The sequence below is a fragment of the Jaculus jaculus genome, chromosome 1 (genome assembly GCF_020740685.1).
Source record: "Jaculus jaculus isolate mJacJac1 chromosome 1, mJacJac1.mat.Y.cur, whole genome shotgun sequence".
Taxonomy (NCBI): Eukaryota; Metazoa; Chordata; class Mammalia; order Rodentia; family Dipodidae; genus Jaculus; species Jaculus jaculus.
The window spans coordinates 125,336,687-125,358,097 of NC_059102.1; the positions used below are offsets into that span (position 1 = coordinate 125,336,687).

At 49.2% G+C, this 21,411-nt stretch overlaps 1 protein-coding gene across 1 annotated transcript in view; it reads left to right on the plus strand.

The window, feature by feature from the left end:
• The first annotated feature begins 275 nt into the window (after positions 1-275).
• Positions 276-21,411, plus strand: part of Eng (endoglin) — a 51,233-nt gene continuing 30,097 nt past the window's right edge. The window contains exons 1-2 of the mRNA XM_045148736.1: positions 276-706; positions 14,155-14,306. Of these exons, the coding sequence (XP_045004671.1) occupies positions 640-706; positions 14,155-14,306 (219 nt within the window). The 5' untranslated portion in view covers positions 276-639. The remainder of the gene's footprint in view (positions 707-14,154; positions 14,307-21,411) is intronic.

Sequence of the window (21,411 nt, forward strand, 5' to 3'; positions counted from 1 at the left end):
CATCTGCAGAATGGGAACCCAAGCTCATGAGTTCATGAGGTCCTCACCAATGGCTTCAGCCAAGGTCTGGCCCCCTGGAAGACCTCCCTATGCACCCTCCACTGATCAGCCTTGGAGAGGGCGGCTCAAGAGTGGGGTGCATGGTTGACAGGCCGGCAGCTGGGGCCCTCCCACCCTGCCTCCCCCATCTCAGGGCCCCCCCACCCAGCGACAAAGCCTGTGGCACTTCCTCTACCCGCCTGGCAGGCAGCCTGGCCCAGCCCCTTCTCTAAGGAAGCGCATTTCCTGCCTCTCTGGGCCGGGCTGGATGAGCTGAGCTCCCTGCCGTGAAGGTCAGACCCCAGCCTCTGTCTGTGTCCCATCTCCAGGCCAGGACTGTAGCCCGTCGCTGTCCACAGGAGCCCAGAGCCCTCTCCCAGCCGTCCGCCCACTAGAGACCCCAGCCCGGCTGTGAGTCCTCTGCCCACTTCTCCTGATCCCTTGGCCGCCACCCTAGAAGGCTGGAGCAGGGACGTCGTCTCTCCGGCCGCCTGCTCCCCTCAGGTCCCCGTGCGAGCCCACGCCGGCCCCGGCACCCACCCGCCGCCCTGCCTCTGGACACTGGATAAGGCCCAGCGCACAGACTCCCGGGTGGACAGCATGGACCGTGGCAAGCTCCCCCTGGCCATTGCCCTGCTGCTGGCTGTCTGCAGTCTCGGGCCCACAAGTAAGTGTCCAAGGACCTGGGGTGGGGACACATGGCCGTCAATGTTCAGACCAGGTCCAGTTGTCTCTGATCTCATCCCTGTGTCCTGAGCTCATAGCCTGAGATGTCAGGGATCACCAAGCAGCCCGTTTGCTGGGACTAATGGATGTGGGATTACATTAGAAAGCTATGGTAAAGTGAGACGAACTATTTATTTCATTCTGGGCACCTGACTGCCATCTTCCCAGCTATGCTCAGCTATCTCCCCAAGAAGCCTAGGTACCAGAAGGCTGTGCAGTCTTGAAAGTGTTCCCCACCCTCTCTGGGCACAGAGGAATTTGGGTTCTGGGCTTAGCTCTCACTTCATTGTCTCTTTGTCCTATGATCTTGAGGGAATGACTTTTGAGTTTCTGAACAAGGAGATGCTACAGTGAAGGCCAGTGATAAGATCATGCTCATCCCGGGGGTTTCTGTGTTATTATTGTTTTGTTACTAGCTTCAAATTCTTCCATTTTTTTTTTCCCGGGCTTTGGACCCCATTGAATCTACAAAGACTGTGTGCTCTGCCCCACTTCTGTCCCCCTCCTTCAGAGGGCTGCTGAGCTAAGTTAGGGGTTTTATGGGGCTCCTCAGCTTGGAGCGTTGAAGGATCATGACCTATGCTGACTTTCGAAACTGACCAGAAGAGAGACACCGCGGACCCCAAGGTCACTCAGTGTGCGTCTCTGCTGGGCCTGCTCCTCGGCCACATCCGGCCACCGGCCTGCCCTGTGGACACCCGCCAGCCCACCTGCATATCCAAGGGGTTCCTTAAGGGTGAGAGCACGCAGCCAGGAGCCCTGAGTGTGGGGAGGAAGGGGTCAGGGACAGCAGCAGCAAGGGCACTGCCAGCATTTAAGTCTCTGACCCGGCGATCTCTAAAACTCTCGCTGCCACTTCACTGGTAGACCGGAAACTGAGTCTGAGGCATTGAGTGACTTAGCAGGGATTTGACTTCAGGCCTGCAACTCCTCGGGACACTTACCCCTAGCCATGTGTTACCCTGCAAGATGGCTGCCGCCATCACCCCACTTCCCAGAAGAGAAAATGGAGGCCCTGACCCTCCAAGTCCAATCACAGACACTAACCCCTGGACCCAGACAGGGCTCTATGCCGGCTTTTTCTTGGTCACTAGAGATAGCCGTGCAAATCCTTAGGATCTGGTTTATAGGATGGAAGGCAGGGTGTGGGCGCCTAGGTGACAAGGGCATGCCTGATTCACAGGCCTGTGGATTTTGGTGGTATTAGTATTCTCTCAGCAGATTTCAAGCCATTAGCCCCTCAGACTTGGACCTGGGAATTATAAGCACATGGCAATCTTATATCTCCCCACAGGCATGAGGCACAAACAACCTCAAGGGTATAGATGATAGTAAATGGGATACAATAATTAAGAAGTAATGAGTTCTGATAACATATGTGTGTGTGTGCGTGTGTGTGTGTGTGTGTGTGTGTGCGTGTGTGTGTGTGTGTGTGTGTGTATACAGATGATAGATAATAGATAGATAGACAGACAGACAGATAGGTAGATATAGATAATTAGGACTGAGAGAAGCTCAGAGGTAGAGGGTTCAGCTAGCATATACAAGGAACTGGGTTCAATTGCAAACACTGCCCAAAAAAGTATATACATTTAGACATGAGTTATTTGCTTATTTGCTTGCTTATTTTATTTATTTATTATTATAATTTATTTATTATTATTATTTTTTGTTTGTTTTTCAAGATAGGGTCTCACTCTAGCCCAGACTGACCTGGAATTCACTCTATATTCTCAGGGTGGCCTTGAACTCATGGTGATCCTCTTACCTCTGCCTCCCGAGTGTTGGGATTAAAGGTGTGTGCCACCATGCCCAGCTTTGTTTGCTTATTTTTTAAAGAAGAGTAATGTTTGTTTGTTTGAGAGAGACAGAGAAAGAATGGGCATGCCAGGGCCTCTAGCTACTGCAAACAAACTCCAGACGCATGTGCCACCTTGTACATCTGGGATTATGCATGCCTAGGGAATCGAGCCTGGGTCCTTTGGCTTTGCAAGCAAGAGCCTTAACTGCTAAGCCATCTCTCCAGCCCTATTTACTTTTTTTTTTTTTTTTTTTTTTTTGAGGTAAAGTCTCGCTGTAGCCCAGGCTGACCTGGAATTCACTACGTGGTCTCAGGCTGGCCTTGAATTAAAGGCATGCGCCACCATAGCTGGCTTTTTCAAGGTAATTTTAATGCAGGTAGATGAACTAGAAATGCATCCCCCTGCTTGCCCGGCATGGATAGGCACTGGTCCAACACCCATGGCCACAGGTCACTGCCATTACTCATGAAGGGGTGACATGGCAGTGACACAGACACCCTCATTTCCAGATACAAGGGGGTAGGATGGCCCTACTCCTCTGGGGTACAACTTGGTAAATTTTTCTGAATTTATGCATAACTTTTTGCTTGAAAAGTTATCTCTTTTAACCCTATCACTACAGAAGCTGAGGTAGGAGGATTGCTGTGAGTTCTAGGCCAGTCTGGGGCTACAGAGTGAGTTCCGGGTCAGCCTGGGCTAGAGTGAGACCTTACCCCTGGGGGGGGGGGGGCACAAAACAAAATGTCAGCCCTAAGCCAGATGTCTATAATCTCAGCACTTGAGAGGCTAAGACTGGAGGATCATCATTATGAGTTCTAGGCCAGCCTAGACTACTACAGAATAGGTTAAAGACCAACCTAGGCTACCTAGCCAGACCCTGTCTCAAAAAAAAAAAGTCATAATGAGAGTTACTTGTGTTACTTGTGCAAAGATATGTGGCCTGTACCTGTAAACAAAACCCCAATAAGCAGATGCCACCTTAATGTCCATCGTCAACAGAGCTCATGACACTGTGGAACGTTGCCCAGCAGGTACCATGAAACACATGGCTCCGTACATTACTACTATGAACAGAATGCTTGGGACACATCATTAGGACCCCAAACAGCATCCATTTCAATACTAATAAAAGGGTGATGTTGCAGTTTGCACAGAGAAAATTCTGGAAGGATGTGCATTCAGTGTAACTATTCTCCAGTGTGGGGTTTTCTCTAAGAGAATTTCTAATTCTTCTGTCATGGAATTGCTTTAAAGAGCATGTGTGTAGAGACTTTTGAAGAGCTACTTAACCATATGTTTACCCCTCAAAGAAATAGATGAGAGAGGAGGATGGGCTTGTAGCTCAGTGGCAGAGCACATGCATGGCAGGCAGGAGGCTTTTGGATTCCGCCCAAGTATTGTAAAAAAGAGGAGATTGAAGAAGAGAGGAGGGGAAGGGAGGGGACAGAGGGAAGAGAAGAGAAGAGAAGAGAAGGGAAAGGAAGAGAAGAGAAAAGAGGCCAGGTGTGATGGTGCATGTATGCAGTCCCAGCACTCAAGAGGTCGAGGCAGAAGGATCAGAAGTTCAAGGTCATTCTCAGCTACATAGCAAGCTTGAGTACATGAGACCTTGTTTCAAAAACAATAACAAGGGCTGGAGAGATGACTTAGTGGTTAAGGCACTTGCCTACAAAACCAAAGGACCCAGGTTTAACTGCCTAGAACCAACATAACCCAGATGCACAAGGTGGCATATGCATCTGGAGTTCGTTTGCAATGGCTGAAGGCCCTGGCACACCCATTTTCTCTCTCTCTCTCTCTCTCTCTCTCTGTCTGCCTGCCTTTCTCTCTCTCTCAAATAAATTAATTTTAAAAAAAAGAAATATTTTAAAACAATTAACAACAGAAAGCACATAAAAGAAAGACACAGAGTGAAAAATAAAAGAAATAAGAGAAAAAAAATTACTTCAAAACTCCTATATTTCAGCTGAGGATATAGCTCAGTAGTAGTGTTTGTCTGGCATGTACAAGATTGTAGGTTCAATCCCCAATATTGCCAACAAACACAGAAACCTCCCAGGACTGTCAGCCACTAGTCAGCTGCTTTTTTGATCTTTGTCTAACTTTTCAAGGTAATTTTGTTTTGTTTAGTTTGTGCTGGGATCAAAGGTGTGCGTCACCATGCCAGCACTTTTTTGCCCCCTCAAGGTAGGGTCTTGCTGTAGTGCAGGCTTATCTGGAATTAATCTCAGACTGGCCTCAAACTCACAGCAATCCTCCTACCTTAGTCCCCCAGGTGCTGGGATTAAAGGCATGTGCCACCGTGCCCAGCTTGTTTTGTTTTTTGAGGTAGGGTCTCACTCTAGCCCAGGCTGACCTAGAACTCTCTCTGTTGTCCCAGGGTGGCCTCGAACTCACAGTGATCCTCTTACCTCGGCCTCCTGAGTGTTGGGATTAAAGGCAGGTGCCACCACGCCCGGATTTTTCGAGGTAATTTTAGTGCAGGTACATGGATATTTAGAAATCTTGTGGATTCATCTTATGTCCTAGAATATTTCCATGTCCCCATGTGGACTCTATAACAGCTCTTTTGCCATTCTGGAATATTCTGCCACATCTCTGTACCATCTTTTGAATGGTGAATCCCTTACTGTTGACTGCTGAGGTGGTTTTCCCTTTTGCTCTAGTTGTAAGTACCACCTTGATGCGTGTTTTTAGTGCACACACCTTTTCCTGCTTTTTGGCTTATTTCATTTGGAGACAGCAGCCAGAAGCAGGAATGCTGGGACTCACGGCTGGAGCTGAGTGGCCGGAATAGATTAGTGTTTCTGAACTGTGGGTGATCATTTGCCTGAGGCCAGGGTAGGGATGTGACTTGGAGCCTCGATGCTGCCAAGCACCTAGGCAGGGACCTGGGACTCACTGTGGAGGGGACTGGGGACAGAGACCATAAAGAGCCATCAAGCCAAGGCCATATCTCAGCACTTTCCCATTTTCTAGAAGGGAAAAGGATGGGACAGGAGTGGTGTCAGTCAGACCGAGTGACTCCCGGGATTGGTGAGGTCATGACCTCACCTCAGTCAGATAGATGGTGACACTATGAGCCAGAGAGGCAGAGGGACTTGCTCAGTGTCACACGTGGGTCGTGCTGTGTCCTAGGAGGGCAGACCTGCTCCATTCGCTTCACGGCTGAGGACAGATCTGGGCAAGAGAAAAACAATCACCCTGTGTCCTTGGTATGTCAGGTCCAGTGTCCAGATGAAGACATCCAGGTTCTCAACAAGTGATGAGTCCATATTTCCACCCTAAACTGCCTGTTCCAAGCCCAGATTTCCATAGAACTTGGACCAGGTTCTCTCCACCATCATCTCCCATCCCCATGGGGAAAATGAGTCTCGGTGTGGTGGAGGGGCCAGTCATCCAGCAAGGTAGAGGCAGGCCTACATCTTGCCTGGGCCCCAGGATGAGTGATAGGGACATGAAGGACTGGACCCTTTTCAGGCCTAAAGAGACTCATGGTTCTTGATGGGCAGACACATTGGTGAAGCAAAAGAACACACACTGCTGCCAGGTCTTGCAGCCCACGGCTGTTATCCCAGAGCTCAGGAGCCTAAGGCAGGAGGGTCAGGAGTTCAAGGTTAGCCTCCACTACATAGTGAGTACAAGGGCTAGCACAGTCTACACAGGACCCTGCCTCAACAAAACAAGACCGAGTTGGGCATAGTGGTTCGTGCCTGCGTTCCCAGCACTTGGAGAGACAGATAGGAGAAGAGGATCACCATGGGTTTGAGGCCAGTCTGAGCTACAGTGAGACCCTGAGTCAAAAATTTAAAACCAGGAAAAAAAAAAAAATTTAAAACCAGGGCTGGAGAGATGGCTTAGTGGTTAAGGCACTTGTCTGCAAAGCATAAGGACCCATGTTTGACTTTCCCGGTCCCATGTAGAGTAGACACACAAGGTGACGCATGCAAGCAAGGTCACACATGCACACAAGGTGGCGCACGCAACTAGGGTTCAATTCCAGCGGCTGGAGGCCCTGATGTGCCAATGCTCTCTCTCTCTCTCACTCTTGCTTTCACTCTCTTGCATAAAAAAAGAAGGGGAAACTAGTCTGTTGGGCTTACATCAAAAATAAATTTAAAAAAATTAAAAATCAGACAGGTATGGTGGTGTACACTTTTAATCTCAGCACTGAGAAGGCTGAGGTAGGAGGAATGTCATGAGTTCAAGGCCAGTGTGAAACTGCAGAGTGAATTCTAGGCCACCCTGGACTAGAGTGAGAATCTACCTTGGAAAACCAAATAAAATAAAGTTAAAAAAATTTTCCCCACTACAAAACAGTAAACTATCAAACATAAATGCAATAGCAACAAAATCCTATGGGAATATATGTGACACCCAAGCAGCTAAGAAAGGAGACATCTGGGCTGGAGAGATGGCTTAGTAGTTAAGGTACTACCCTGTGAAGCCTAAGGACCCAGGTTCAATTCCCCAGTGTCCACATAAGCCAGCTGCACAAGGTGGCACATGCATCTGGAGTTTGTTTACAGTAGGTATAGGCTCTGGTGCACCCATTCTCTTTATCTGCCTCTTTTTCTCTCTCTCAAATAAATAAATAAATAAATAAATAAATAAATAAATATACATATATGTGTAAATGTATATATATAAATATATATGAAAAAGGCATCTGCTAAATGAGATTTTTAGAGTATTTTTTTTTCTTCTCTTAAGTTTTAAAAAATATTTTATTTATTTATTTATTGGAGGGGGCAGGTAGAGAGAGAGAATGAGCACACCAGGGCCTCCAGCCACTGCAAACAACTCCAGACACATGTGCCACCTTGTACATCTGGCTTATGTGGGTCCTGGGGAATCACACCTGGGTCCTTAAGCTTTTCAGGTAAGTGCCTTAACCACTAAGCCATCTCTCCATCCCCTCTTCCTTTTATTTATTTTATTTATTTATTTATTTTGTTTTTCGAGGTAGGGTCTCACTGTAGCGCAGGCTGACCTGGAATTCACTATAGAGTCTCAGGGTGGCCTCGAACTCACGGCAATCCTCCCACCTCTGCCTCCCGAGTGCTAGGATTAAAGGCGTGTGCCACCACACCCAGCATCTTCCTTTTATTTTTGAGGTAGACTCTTGCTCTAGCACAGCATGGCCTGGAATTTACATGTAGTCTAAGGCTTCTACCTCGGCCTGTTGGTACTAAAGGTGTGTGCCACCATGCCTGACTCTTTTTCTTCTCTCTTTTTTTTTTTTTTTCAAAGTAGGGTCTCACTCTAACTCAGGCTGACCTGGAATTCACTATATAGTTCAAGGTGGCCTCTAACTCACAGTCATCCTCCTACCTCTGCCTCCCGAGTGCTGAGATTAAAGGCGTGCGCCACCACGCCTGGCCTTGCTTTTAGTTTGTTGAGACAAGGTCTCATGTAGCCCACACTGGCCTCAAATTTGAGCTCTATATGTAGCCGAGGATGACCCTGAATTTCTGATCCTCCTGTCTCAACTTCCTGAGGCCTGGGTTTACAGGCATGCCTCACCATGCCGGGTTTACGCAGTTCTGGGGCTTCAGCCCAGGGCTCTGTGCATGCCAGGTAAGCACTCTACCAACTGAGTTACACCCCTAAACACATAATGGATGTGAAGAATGAGTAGAAAGAAGTTGGCTATGTGGCCAGTTTCAGGTGGCCACTCATCTAAGAGTCTGGCAAAGGCAGGGAGTGAGCTATGTTTGGAGGACAAGTTCCCTCTTGCAGGGACTGGGCAGCACAGTCACCCATTCGTCAGGAGCAGGCTTGTCACAGTACAAGCGTCACTCTAGGAACGTGCTTACCAGCTCCATGAGGACGGTATCACCAGTGCCACAACCCTGCATCACAGACCGTAACGGCGAGGTGTGGAAAGGAAGCTGGAAGGTGGAAGAATTAGGATGGGAACCTTTGGCATCACCCCCCGACACACCTGCTCCCATATCCCCCTGTTCATGAGGCTGAATGTGTGAACTTGGCCCTGAGGGTAATGGGGGGGTAATGAGCACCAGGGGAACCATCATCTTTTCCTCAGTCAAGGGTGGGTGATGGGATAAGCGAAGAAGACTTGGTCAGAAACCATCTCTGGTGTTACAAATTAGTATTCACCAGCCAGGTGTGCTGGCTCACACCTATAATCCTAGGACTCATACTGGGGAGGCTGAGGTAGGAGGATCACCATGAATTTGAAGCCAGCCTGGGCTACAGAGGGAGTTCCAAAGTCAACCTGGGCTAAAGTGAGACCCTGCCTGGAAAACAACAGCAAAAAATATTTTTAAAAAAGTGTTAAATAAAATAATATTCACAGGGCTGGAGAGATGGCTTAGCCATTAAGGCGCTTGCCTGCAAAGCCAAAGGACCTCCGTTCAATTCCCCAGGACCCACGTAAGCCAGATGTACAAGGTAGCACACGCATCTGGAGTTTGTTTGCAGTGGCTGGAAGCCCTGGTGCACCCATTCTCTCCCTCTCTCTATCTTTTTCCCTCCCTCAAATAAACAAGTAAAATATTTTTAAAAATAAAATAAGATTCATAGCTACTATGCGTACCAGGTACTTGACATGGGTTACTGCATCAGACTGACTGACTTCCTGTACATTAGGTGGCACAGAGCCCACACAGTGCATGCTGGGTGCTAGAGCTGGACCCCAGTGTTCAAGTTCAGATCCTGCCACTGAGTAGCTGAACCTCCTGGGGCAAACTCTTTTAACTTCACTTGCTATTTGTAAAATGGGCATAACAGGGGCTGGAGAGTGATCTCAGTGGTTAAAGGCACTTACTTGTGAAGCCTCCATCGGGAATGTATTTGCAGCGGCATTAGGCTCTGGCGTACCCATTCTCTCTCTCCTTCACTCTCTTCTCTCTCAAATTTTTTTTTTTTAGTTTTTCGAGGTAGGGTCTCACTCTAGCCCAGGCTGACCTGGAATTCACTCTGTAGTCTCAGGGTGGCCTTGAACTCACGGTGATCCTCCTACCTCGGCCTCCCGAGTGCTGGGATTAAAGGCGTGCCCAACTTTCAAATGAATATTTTAAGATTAAATAATTAAATAAAATGGGCATGACAACTGCCCACCTCCAAGGGCCACAGTGAGGACCCAAGGATTAACTCGTGTAAAGCCTTCTGTACTTCTGTTCCCAGGGATGATGGGAGCGTCTGCAAATGGGGAAACTGAGGCCTGGGGAATTCCGCAGTCCTCAGCTTATTCAGGATGGGGCTCAGAAAGGTTGGCTGTTGCTCATGTCAACCATCTGAGCTGGTAGGTGTCTCTGGCCATCTGCCTCCAGAGCTACTTCTCTTGACTTTTATTCTTGATGTCCTCTAGGAGTTTGCAATAACCATGGTGTGTGTATGGCGGAGGCGCTGGGGGAGGTGGGGGGAAGAGGGAGGGTAATGGGATGGGGACTGCCTGTCTGACACCCTGTGCTTGTGGGTGGGGAGGAGTCTCCGGGGTTTCTCACTCAGGAGGCCTGGTCACCCAGGCCCCAAGCGGCGCCTCCTTCGATGGGTCCCAGGAGGCCCCGGCATTTCCCTTGGTGCCAAGGGATTGTTTTGTGCTGGTCTGGTCCCGCCTTGGGCTCCGCTAGACTGGCCCAGGCGTCATACTCCCTCCTGTCTCCCCATTCTCGTCTGCGGGGTGGGGGAGACCAGGATTCGAAAAGGCCCCAAAATAAATGGGCCTCTTATCTGATCTCCCAGACTGGCCTGTTATCTGATCATTACATAATGGCCATGCCTGTGGCCTCTCCCGCTGGCTGACGGCATGGAGGAGGTGGCCCCAGGCGGCCCCGGCAATCCAGGAGGAACTGGGGTTCCTGGAAGTCTGGGGAGAGGGCAGGGAAAGTCCGAAGGGAAGGAAAGAGGGGCTGTGCCAATCTGCAAGCCAAATCTTGGGTTATACGGGGAGAGGGGAGAGGGACCCTGTTGGCCAGCCACGTTCCGTGTGATTTGGGCATGCATACCCCTGCTTCAGTCTCTCATCTGCGTAGGAAGGGCTTGGATTAGGTAAGAGCCAAGCAGCTTGTGTCTACTGGCGTGAGGGTGGCCTCTCTCCCAGAGGTGCCTTATCCCACCACTCCACCCAGCCCCTTAGACAACACTTCTGAAACAGCCACCGCAGGCAAGAAACCACCGGTAAGAACTGCACATCCCTGCCTCACGCTGTCCCCCAGGATGCCAAAGAAACTCACATGTGAGTTATTTTCTCACTACCTGCCTACAGACCAGAATGCTTAAAGCCCACAGCCGTGAAATTTTTCCATAAAATCGCACAGCTAGTCAGCACTAGGTGTTGGGTCTGCCTCCCAGGACCTTGCTTTGAACCTAATGCCATATTTCCCAGGCACACTGCAGTGTCTGGCACACTCCGGATGGGACAAGAGTGATGAAAATAAGGCTTGGTCCCCATGGAAACGGATACCCTTGTCCCAACGACCACTTCTCAAGATGGAGCTCCGGGACAGTGTTGGTGTGATGACAGGCAGTGATCTTCCAACCCTCTCTAGGGTCTAGGCCCAGCAAGAGTGCAAAAGTGGGTGAGGGGTACAGTTTAAGGTACAGTCATCCCTGGGTTCAGGACGTGTTAGTTGGCCTGCCCCCCTCCTCTAGGCTGGCGTCAGCGGGACATGAAGCCAGTCTCTCCGCGCCCATCTTTGATCTCTAAGAAAACAGGAAGTGAGCGCGACAAGATGGAGACACAAACTTCCAAACAGTCTCCCCTTCTCTGTCCTCTTTCCCTCCTCCGCAGCCCCCCTTCCTCCGGCACATTCCTTAGGACGAGGTGTAGGGGCCTCATTTCCTCTTCCTCCTCTGCTGGGTCAGGATGAAATTCCATTCCTCTCCCTTGGGGACCTGAGTTTCCTGGCAGCCCAGGGGCAGGCTGAGGCCTGCTCCATAATCTTCTTCCAACCTGGGCTGCCTCTTGACTCACCCCTGCCTCTGGGGCCAGGAAACTCAACCTGCTCAGAACCAGGCCTCCTGGGGGGCCTTTGAGGCAGGAGAGAGGCTGTCTCCTTACTTCAGATCCCACCTTTCTTTGGACTGAATAGGCTTTGAGGTTTGAGGTCTACTGGGTTGGCGTCCAAGGTTGATGGATGCAGTTATAGAAAATACTTTGAATTTCAGAGAAACAATGAAAGTTTTCACAGTGTAAGTATATCCTGTATTTATATATGTTTATTTTTTACTTTATTGACTTAAATCTTTTTTTAATTTTTTTTGTTGTTTATTTTTATTTATTTGAGAGTGACAGATAGAGAAAGAAAGAGGCAGAGAGAGACAGAATGGGCGTGCCAGGGCCTCCAGCCATTGCAAATGAACTCCAGAAACGTGCACCCCCTTGTGCATCTAGCTAACGTGGGTCCTGGGGAATCCAGCCTTGAACCGGGGTCCTTAGGCTTCACAGGCAAGCGTTTAACCATTAAGCCATCTCTCCAGCCCTTAAATTTTTTTTTTTTTTTTTAAGCAGAGGCTCACTCTAGCTCAGGTTGACCTAGAACTCACTTTGTAGCTTCAGGCTGGCCTTTGAACTCACAGCGATCCTCCTACCTCAGCATACTGAGTTCTGAGATTAAAGATCTGCACCACCACATCCTGTTCTGTATGTTATTTGGCATATACTTTAAAAAAAAATTGTTATTTATCTGAAATTTGGCTTTAACCTGTATCCTGCCATTCATTTGTCACCCTTCTACCTAGTAGCATTGCTGACCTTGGTAAAGAGACTTTTCCTGACTAAGTTGCAGTTTCTCGTCTGTGGAATAGATATGATGATGTCTACCACATAGGGTAGCAGTGAAGACCCAGTGAAGCCTGAGCCGGAGCCCATCCAGAGTACCTAGGAGGGCTGATGAGATGGCTCAAACAGTTAAACGTGCTTGTTTGCAAAGTCTGATGGTCTGGTTTAAATCCCCCAGAATTCATGTAAAGCCAGATACACAAAATGGTATGTGTCTGGAGTTTGTTTTGCAGAGGCAAGAGGCCCTAGCCACTCATATTCCCTCCCTCCCCACTGCTCACAAATGCATAACAATATTTTTTTAAAAATCAAATACCTACGAACTCTTCAGAAAGTGTATGTAATTAGACATAGCGAAGGCAGGAGGACCAAGAGCCCAAGGTCATCTACGGCTGCATAGCAAGTTTAAGGCCAGGCTAGGCTGCATGAAACCCTGCCTAAAAAATTTAATTAAATTTTATTTATTCATTCATTCATTCATTCATTCATTCATTCATTTATATGAGAGAGAGCGAAAGAGAGAGGGAGAGAGAGAATGGGTGTACCAGGGCCTCTGGCTGCTGCAAACTCCAGACACATGTGCCACCTGTGCATCTGGCTTACATGGGTCTTGGGGAATCAAACCTGGGTCCTTTGTCTTTGCAGTGAAGCACTTAAACTGCTCAGCATCTCTCCAGCCCCCAATAAATTAATTTTAAAAAAAAGAAGAAGAAAGTGGGCCAGGTGTGGTAGTGCATGCCTTTAATCCCAGCACTCAGGAGGCAGAGGTAAGAGGATCTCTATGAGTTCAAGAGAATACATAATGAATTCCAGGTCAGCCTGGACTAGAGCAAGACACTACCTCAAAAGAAAAAAGAAGAAGAAACAAAGAAAGAGGAATTGGGGAAATGTTCTAGCAGTTAAAGGCTCTTGCTTGCAAAGCCTGTTGGCCCTGGTTCAGTTCCCCAGTATCCACATAGAGCCACATGCACAAAGTAGTACATGCATCAGGAGTTCATTTGCAGCAGCAAGAAGCCCTGGTATGCCCATACTGTGTCTCTCTTCATAAATAAGTAAAATTTAAAAAATAATAAAAAGATTTGAGGAGATGGCTCAGCGATTAAAGGTGCCTGCTTGCAAAGTCTGTGGCCTGTGTTTGATTTCCCAGTCCCCACAGAAAGCCACATAAAGCACAAAATGACAATGTATCTGGAGCCCATTTGCAGCAGCAAGAGGCCTTGGTGCACCCATTCTCTCTGTCTCATAAACATAATACAATAATTTTATTTACTTACTTGATGGGAAGACAGAGGGAGAATGGTGTGCCAAGGCCTCTTGCCTCAGTAAATGTTCTCCAGATCTGTATGCCACTTTATGAGTCCAGCTTTACATGGGTACTGGTGAATTGAACGTGGGTCACCAGTGTTTCTAAGCAAGCACCTTAAATCACTGAGCAATCTCCGTAGGCCAGTAAAATATTTTTTAAAATAACTGCAAAATAAAAGAGGGGCTGGAGAAATGGTTCAGCTGTTAAGGCATTTGCCTGCAAAGCCTAACAACCCAGGTTTCGATTCCCCAGTACCTATATGAAGCTAGATGTATCTGGAATTCATTTGCAGTGGCAGGAGGTGTGCCCATTCTCTCTCTCTCTGCCTCTTTTCTCTCTTTCAGATAAATAAATAAAAGCATTTTAAAAATAAATAGAAGAAAGAGAATATTATTATTATTATTATTTTGCTATTCTGGGAATCAAACGCAGGGCCTTTCCCATGTTAGGCGAGTGTTCTACCACTGAGCTGCAATCCCACCCTCACACTTTGTTCTTATCTGACCCTCTTTCCCACTGTGCTTCTCCAACAGGTTTTGCAGAAAAAGTCCACTGTGATCTACAGCCTGTGGACCCCAAGAGGGGTGAGGTGACATATACCACCAACCAGGTCTCCGAGGGCTGCGTGGCTGAGGCCCCCAACGCTGTGCTCCAAGTCCATGTCCTTTTCCTGGAATTCCCAAATGTGAGTAGCTGTAGCAGGCTAGGCGAGGCCCCAGGCGGAGGCTGCGGGACATAGGATGAGGAGTGCTTTCCTGTGGCTGCCGCTGGGGCAGTGGCTGAGTCCTCACCAGGGTCCCTGCCGTGAGACTGACCGGACATGTCCTGTGGCTTATAAGGGGTGGCTTTTCCGATGGTCAGACATTTTCTGGAGAGACCACAAACCCCATGTGGAAAAGAGCCAGGTGGGTGGATGGCGGTGGAACAGGAGAGCCAGTGATGGGCTCTCCCGGCTTCTCAGAGGACATGGTTCCATGCTAGACCGCTGGCCTCGGAGAAGGGATTTCCTCACTTGAGCTGCAGCCTTCTACCCATTGCACCCTCCTGAGGCCCACCTTCAACTTTTCCTCTGACAGACAGGTGGGCGGGAACGCTACTCTCTGAACCAATCAGAGGAGCTTTCCTCGGAGACTGAGGGACGCATTCACCAATAGGCGTGCGGCCGACTGCCCCAGCACTTAGGAACAGTAGTGCTAAATACTCGCTAGACATCCTAGGTGCTGTGCTGTAGCCTATGTCTGCTGGGAATTAGCATTTTATGTGTATTAAACCTCTCAAGGCACCATCTGCCAGGGTCTGCTATCATCCCTGCTTCGTGGAAGTGAAGGAACCCTCAGGAAACTGAGGCTGGCCTTTGAGAGGTGAAACAGGTGCGGGTGGCCAGAGGTCCTCCCAGATTCCCATAGACTCCAGAGCCAAGCTACCACCTGGCTTCCCAGTGGGTATCGGAGTCCAGGTGGCACTGGCCTGCCTGGGCTTCAAGACACACCTGTCTGATGTGGACTCAGGCCCTAAGAGTGAGTTAGTATCGCTGGTTCAGGGTAGACTTGTCGTCAGCCGGATCCCAAAACTGTTGAGTTTCCTTGTGTTTGTGCAGTGATAAGAAGGTGCCCAGACCACCAATATCGGGGGGGCCCTGCTCCCCACCGCCCTGCCTGCCATGAGGACTGTGGTCTGTGATAACCCCCAATGCACAGATAGCAACAAGCACATTTTATGTGGCTTTCATAGGCATTGTAATTTTTTTTTTCAAGTTTGGTATGATGTGGAGAATAGGATTGCCCTCGTGAGCTTACTTTGTTTGTTCTGATGTTCTGAGCCCTGGGCCTCTTTGGGGGTGACGACTGGGATTCCCTGACCTCTCTACAGCAGGCCTGGTCACAGGAAGACCCCTGCCACGTGTCCAGGTCTATGGGGGCAGGTAGGTAGACAGACAGCCAGGACCCCGGAGATGTGCTCAGGGCAAGGGTACTGCAACTGTTACGGGCCCAGGTGCAGATTCCCGGAGGACGTGTGGACACACAAGGTGGCCAGGTGCTCAGAAGTGCAGTAGGTGGTGGAAGGCAGGAGGAGAGAATGTGCGTGCAGAGACAGAGGGAACCAGTGTGGTAGAGCTGAGCTTGTGGCCGGGGTTCGCAGCTCACCTTGGAGTAGGACTGGGGACATGGAAGAGACCTGCTTGGTTTTTATCTATGGGCGGTGAACATAATTGGAGGGATTTGAGGGCAGTGATGGGTACCATGTAATTCATGTCATAGACCAAGGATCCTAGAGTTTGTGACAACAAAATCTCCCTGTGAACCTCTGCCTCTTCCAGACAATTCAGCCCACAAAGCATATGATTTCTGATTCAAAGAGTGCTGAGGAAACCACGTTTTTTAAAAAAAATTATGGGCTGGAGGGATGGTTTAGAGGTTAGGTTAAGGTGCTTGTCTGTGAAGCCTAAGAACTCATGTTCAAATCTCCAGGTCCCACACAGCCAGACACGATGATGCAAGTGCTCAATGCTGCACATGCACACAAACAAGGGAATTCATTCACAGCAGGTTGAAGATCCTGGTGCTCCCATTCTCTCTCTCTCTCTCAGAATAGTAATAATAATAATAATAAATATTACCATGGGCATTACCATGGGATATATTTTTTGTGTTTTTTTTTCAAATTTTTATTAACAACTGCCATGATTATAAAAAATATCCCATGGTAATGCCCCCCCCCCCCCACTTTCCCCTTTGAAACTCCATTCTCCATCTTATCCCCTCCCCATCTCAATCAGTCTCTTTTATTTTGATGTCATGATCTTTTCCTCCTCTTATGATGGTCTTGTGTAGGTAGTGTCAGGCACTGTGAGATCATGGATATCCAGGCCATTTTGTGTCTGCAGGGAGCACGTTGTAAGGAGTCCTACCCTTCCTTTGGCTCTTACATTCTTTCCACCACCTCTTCCGCATTAGATCCTGAGTCTTGGAAGGTGTGATAGAGATATTGCAGTACTGAGCACTGCGGTCACTTCTTGTCAGCACCATAATACCTTCTGAGTCGTCCCAAGTTCACTGCCGTATGAAAAGATACCACAGGATATTTTTTATAATCATGGAGGTTTTTAATAAAAAAATTTTGAGGAAAAAATATTTTACTTATTTATTTGAGAGAGAAGGATATATACATAGAGAGAGAATGGGCACTAAGCCTCTAGACACTGCAAACAAACCCCAGATGCATGGCACCAACTTGCACATTTGGCTTTATGTGGGTACTGGGGAGTCAAACTAGGTCATTAGGCTTTGCAGGCAAGCACCTTAACCACTAAACCATTTCTTCAGCCTGAGGAAAACACATTTGAGGCGGTGGTGGAGAGAGGTGGAGTCCAGGAGACCCAGGGTCCAACTACTACTGACCTGTACCTTGCATAGTACAGTGTGCAGACAGTGGACCTGCTCATACCTTTCTTGGGCTCAGTCAGGGCCTTGCTCAAGAATTATGGGATGGTAGAATCTAGACCAACACTTGGTATCTTCCAAATAACAGTTGAGGGCTGGAGAGAAGACGTAGCAGTTAAAGGAGATTGCTTCCAAATAATAGTTGAAGGCATGGATGGATGACTGCACGTATGAATGGATACAGTGAAATACGACATGAGACCTTAATGTGAAGGTTAAGAACACAGGTTCTAGCTAGGCACTGTAGCTCGTGCCTATAGTCCCAGCTACTCAGGAGGCCGAGGCAGGAGGATAGCTTGCATCTATGAGTTCCACATCAGCCTGGGCAATATAGGAAGAGCCTATCTCAAAAGACAAAGAAAGCCAGGTGTGATGGATCAGGCCCGTAATTTCAGCACTCAGGAGGCTGGGTGTGGTGGCACATGCCTTTAGTCCCAACACTTGGGAGACTGAGGTAGGAGGATTGCTGTGAGTTTGAGGCCAGGCTAAGACTAATTCCAGATCAGCCTGCATAAGGTCTAACTTGGGGGAGGATAAAAAACAAACAAACAACAACAACAAAAAAAACATGCTGGCATTGTGACACACATCTTTAATCCTAGCACTGAGGAGGATTGCTATGAGTTCGAGGTCAGCCTGGGACTACAGAACGAGTTCCCTCTTAGCCTGAGTTAGAGACCCTAACCTTGAAAAAGAAAAAGAACACTACTATAAAATAAATAACACAGGTTCCAGAGCCAGACAATCCTCCCAATGAACTTTGGCTTACCTCTAACGGCTGCTTCACTTCGGGTGACCTGTCTGAACCTTTTCTTCCCATGGAAAACATGGAGATGATGATAATGGCTCCTACCTCATAGGGTTACTGTGAGGCTGCAGTGAGACAGTCCAAGCAAAATCTAGCATACAGGGCTTGCCCAGAGTGGAGGCTTTAGTACACATCTGTGGTCGTCATTATTATCACTTCTGCCCAGGCTCCATGTCTCACCTTTAAATACCCTAGCCGGGTTCAGTGTGGAGAACAGCCTTACGTTAGCTGACTAGTATAAGCTTCAGACTAATTTGAACCCTACAGAGGAGAAGAAGAGGAGACTGAAGGCCCATTTTCAGGGAGGTTAATTGAGGTCCAGTCCAGTAATGCTCCTGGAGTCCTTGTGCCAAAGATGGGGCCCATCATCTTGCCCAGTCTTGGTATGACCACTGAGGAGCCTGTGGCTTCCCTTGGAGGCTCCCCAGAAGGCTCCAAGAATGGGATCCGCAGTCAACAGTCCCCTGCCACAAGTTCTAGCCAGGGGTTTGTTATGTGCCTAGCCTGTGGTGGACTTGAGGATACAGAGAAAAAGCAGAGCCAGGCCCTGCCCTTGAACCATTCACGAGCCAGGAAGGTAGACACGGACGATCCCACAATTTGAGTGGTTGGGATTGGAAATGGGAGATGGGGAGGGTGCAAGGGGCTATGGGTGACAGGTGCACACGCTCGGAATGTGGAGGGAAGGAGCCCTAGGGAAAAGGCTCTGGCTGCTGAGGGTGTGGCTTAGTGGTAGAGTGCTTGCTTAGCATGCACAAAGCCCAGCACTTTGTGAAGCAACCAGAAATTCAAGGTCACCCTCGACTACATAGGGAATTCAAGGCCAGCACGGGCTACAAGAGACCAGGTGTAGCCTTTAATCCCAGCCCTTGGGAAGCAAAGGTAGGAGGGTCGCCGTGAGTTTGAGGCCACCCTGAATAGTGAATTCCAGGTCAGCCTGAGCTGCAGTGAAACCCTACCTCGCAAAACAAACAAAACAGAGAGAGAGAGAGCAAGTGGAGAGGGAGAGAGAGATTGAGATTGGAAGAGGAAGGATCTGTGGCTAGCCAGAGAGTAGATTAAGGGCACGAGGCTGGAAGCACGGGGCCACACACAGGCTGGTGTGACAGCCCTGGTGGCACTGTCTCCCTAGCCAGCCTGGCTCCTCCTGACCTATGGCTACTTTTGTCAGTGACTGGCACAAAGTGATGTCTTTCCCGTCCACTCTCCCATGGCCCCAGAGCCCTCCGATTTCCCCGGGGGTGGAGGTGGTGAGTTGCAGGTGAGTGATGGCAGCCAGTAGCTCCAGGGAAGCCGTGTTGGTTGGGAGGTGGGACTGTGTGTTGAGGTAGTATTGAGGGTTTTATCTCGCTGGTTCCCCAAAGGGCAGGCGGGAACTGGGATTCCGGGAGGAGGCCCAGGGTCACATCCTGACCTCAAGACAGGAAACAGGCCTGGTGCCTCAACGCCTGATTCCCGTCAGTTTGACTTCACTCCTCCGCTGCTGTCTTGCCTAACAACCCCCTGGGCAGCCAGGCCAGGTCAGCTGCTGATTCACTCCACTCCCGGGAAAACTTGGGGTGCTCACCCCTAAGCAGAGGAGCTGGCCAGGCCCTGACTCATGCTTAGCCAGATGGAGAAGGAAAGCCCACTGATGGGGGTGGGGGACAGCAGGGAGCCGGGAAACTCCAGGCAGATTGTTCTGGGAAGCTGAGAGGAGCTGTGGGGGAGGGTACTACCTGCTATGGTCCATGGTGCTAAGAAATGTGGTCATCTAGAACCCCACCCTACACTTCAACACCCTGATGAGTTCCTTGCCCGACTGGCACTGAACCGCCCCCTCCTACCTGAGACTGGACAGGGTTCGTTCCCTCTTGTCACAGACTCTAGAGGGGGCGCGGATGTGAATTCCCCTCCATCTGAAGGGTAGTTGGTGTGTCAGCTCTGGGGGACAGGCATGGCAAAGCCCAGGTTTCTGGGATAGGCTGGACCCATGAGCACTTTTGCTTGGCTGTCAGAAGCAGGCTGAAGAGAAGAAAGGCGCCTGGGCTGGGAGCTGCCTTTTTTTTTTTTTTTTTTTTTTTTTTTGCTTTTTGGTTTTCCGAGGTAGGGTCTCACTCTAGCTCAGGCTGACCTGGAATTCACTATGGAGTTTCAGGGTGGCCTTGAACTCACAGTGATCCTCCCACCTCTGCCTCCTGAGTGCTGGGATTAAAGGCGTGCGCCACCACGCCCGGCTTTGGGAGCTGTCTTTTTGTGCTTATAACAGGCCTTACCAGTGACAGACAGGTTGCAGGTGGGGCATGGATAGAGCCGGTGGCAGAGCAGTCATGGTTTCTCACCATCTCCCCAGCTTCCAGCACCAAGTTAGCCTGGGAGTAGTTAGCTGTTGGACAGATGGATGGATGATGGAAGAAAGGAAAGTGGGAAGGAGGGAGGAAAGGGGAAAAGTGTGTATACATATGGACGCATATTCATATTGGCTGTCCCAGGGGTTGGTAGAATCACTCTGTCATTTGGGAGTGTTAATTTGTTCTCTGCCAAGTTCCTAAGGACACAGCTGTGCCTTCTCTTGTCCCCCTTTGATAGCACAGAAGCCACAGTACTGGCCTCAGCAGGACATTTAGTTGGGGAGGCATAGAGAGCTTGGGCTGACCACCAGAAGGGGCGCAGGGACCCCACCTTGGATGGTAGATATGGCATACCCCTCTAGGGGATTCTAGACACCCCCACTGTGGACGCCTGGTTAGAGACCAGGAGTCTAAGAGGCTAGAACCTCCAGAAGGCAGGTTGGAAACCAGAGGCACACAATTCTAGAACAGTTCTGAGCCTAACTTCTCTTGGCACAGATGGGAGACTGCTCCCGGGAAAGAAAGCATGGCCTATCTCAGTTCCCGCTAACTGAGCAGCTGACACCCACCGTGACTCAGCTCGGCCCCAAGCCCTGAGCATCTCTGGATGAAGGCACAAGGCCGGGATGAAAGACAAGCTCCCAAAATTAGACACGGCGGCTTGTGTCCTTCATCTCAATGCTTGGGAGGCTGAGGCAGGAAGATTTTAAGTTCAAGGTCAGTCTGAGATACCCAGTAAAATCATATCACAAAGGAGGAGAGAAGGAGAGGAAAGGTAGATGGAAGGGAATGGAAAGGAAGGGAAGAGGGCGAGGAAGGAGGAGAAGAAAGACAGGACAAGATATCACCATGTCTAGCTGTCCCTTGGTATCCTCAGTAGCCTGGCTCCAGGGCCCCCCCACCAAGAATACAAAAACCCATCCATGTCTAAGTCCCTTATCTATAATGGCATGGTGTTTGCATGTAACTTACACAGCCCTGCCCTCTACCTTAGAGCATCTCCAAATTACTTCTAATACTTGATGCAAGGAAAAAACCTGCACATGTTCAGTAAGAATGCAGTTTCTTTTCTGTTTTGTTTTGGAGAAGGCTTCACTGGGTACCTCTGGCTGGCCTAGGAGTCACTATATAATGCCAGGTGTGGTGGGGCACACCTTTAATTCCAGCACTGGAGAGAGGAGGATTGCTGTGAGTTCAAGGCCACCCTGAGAC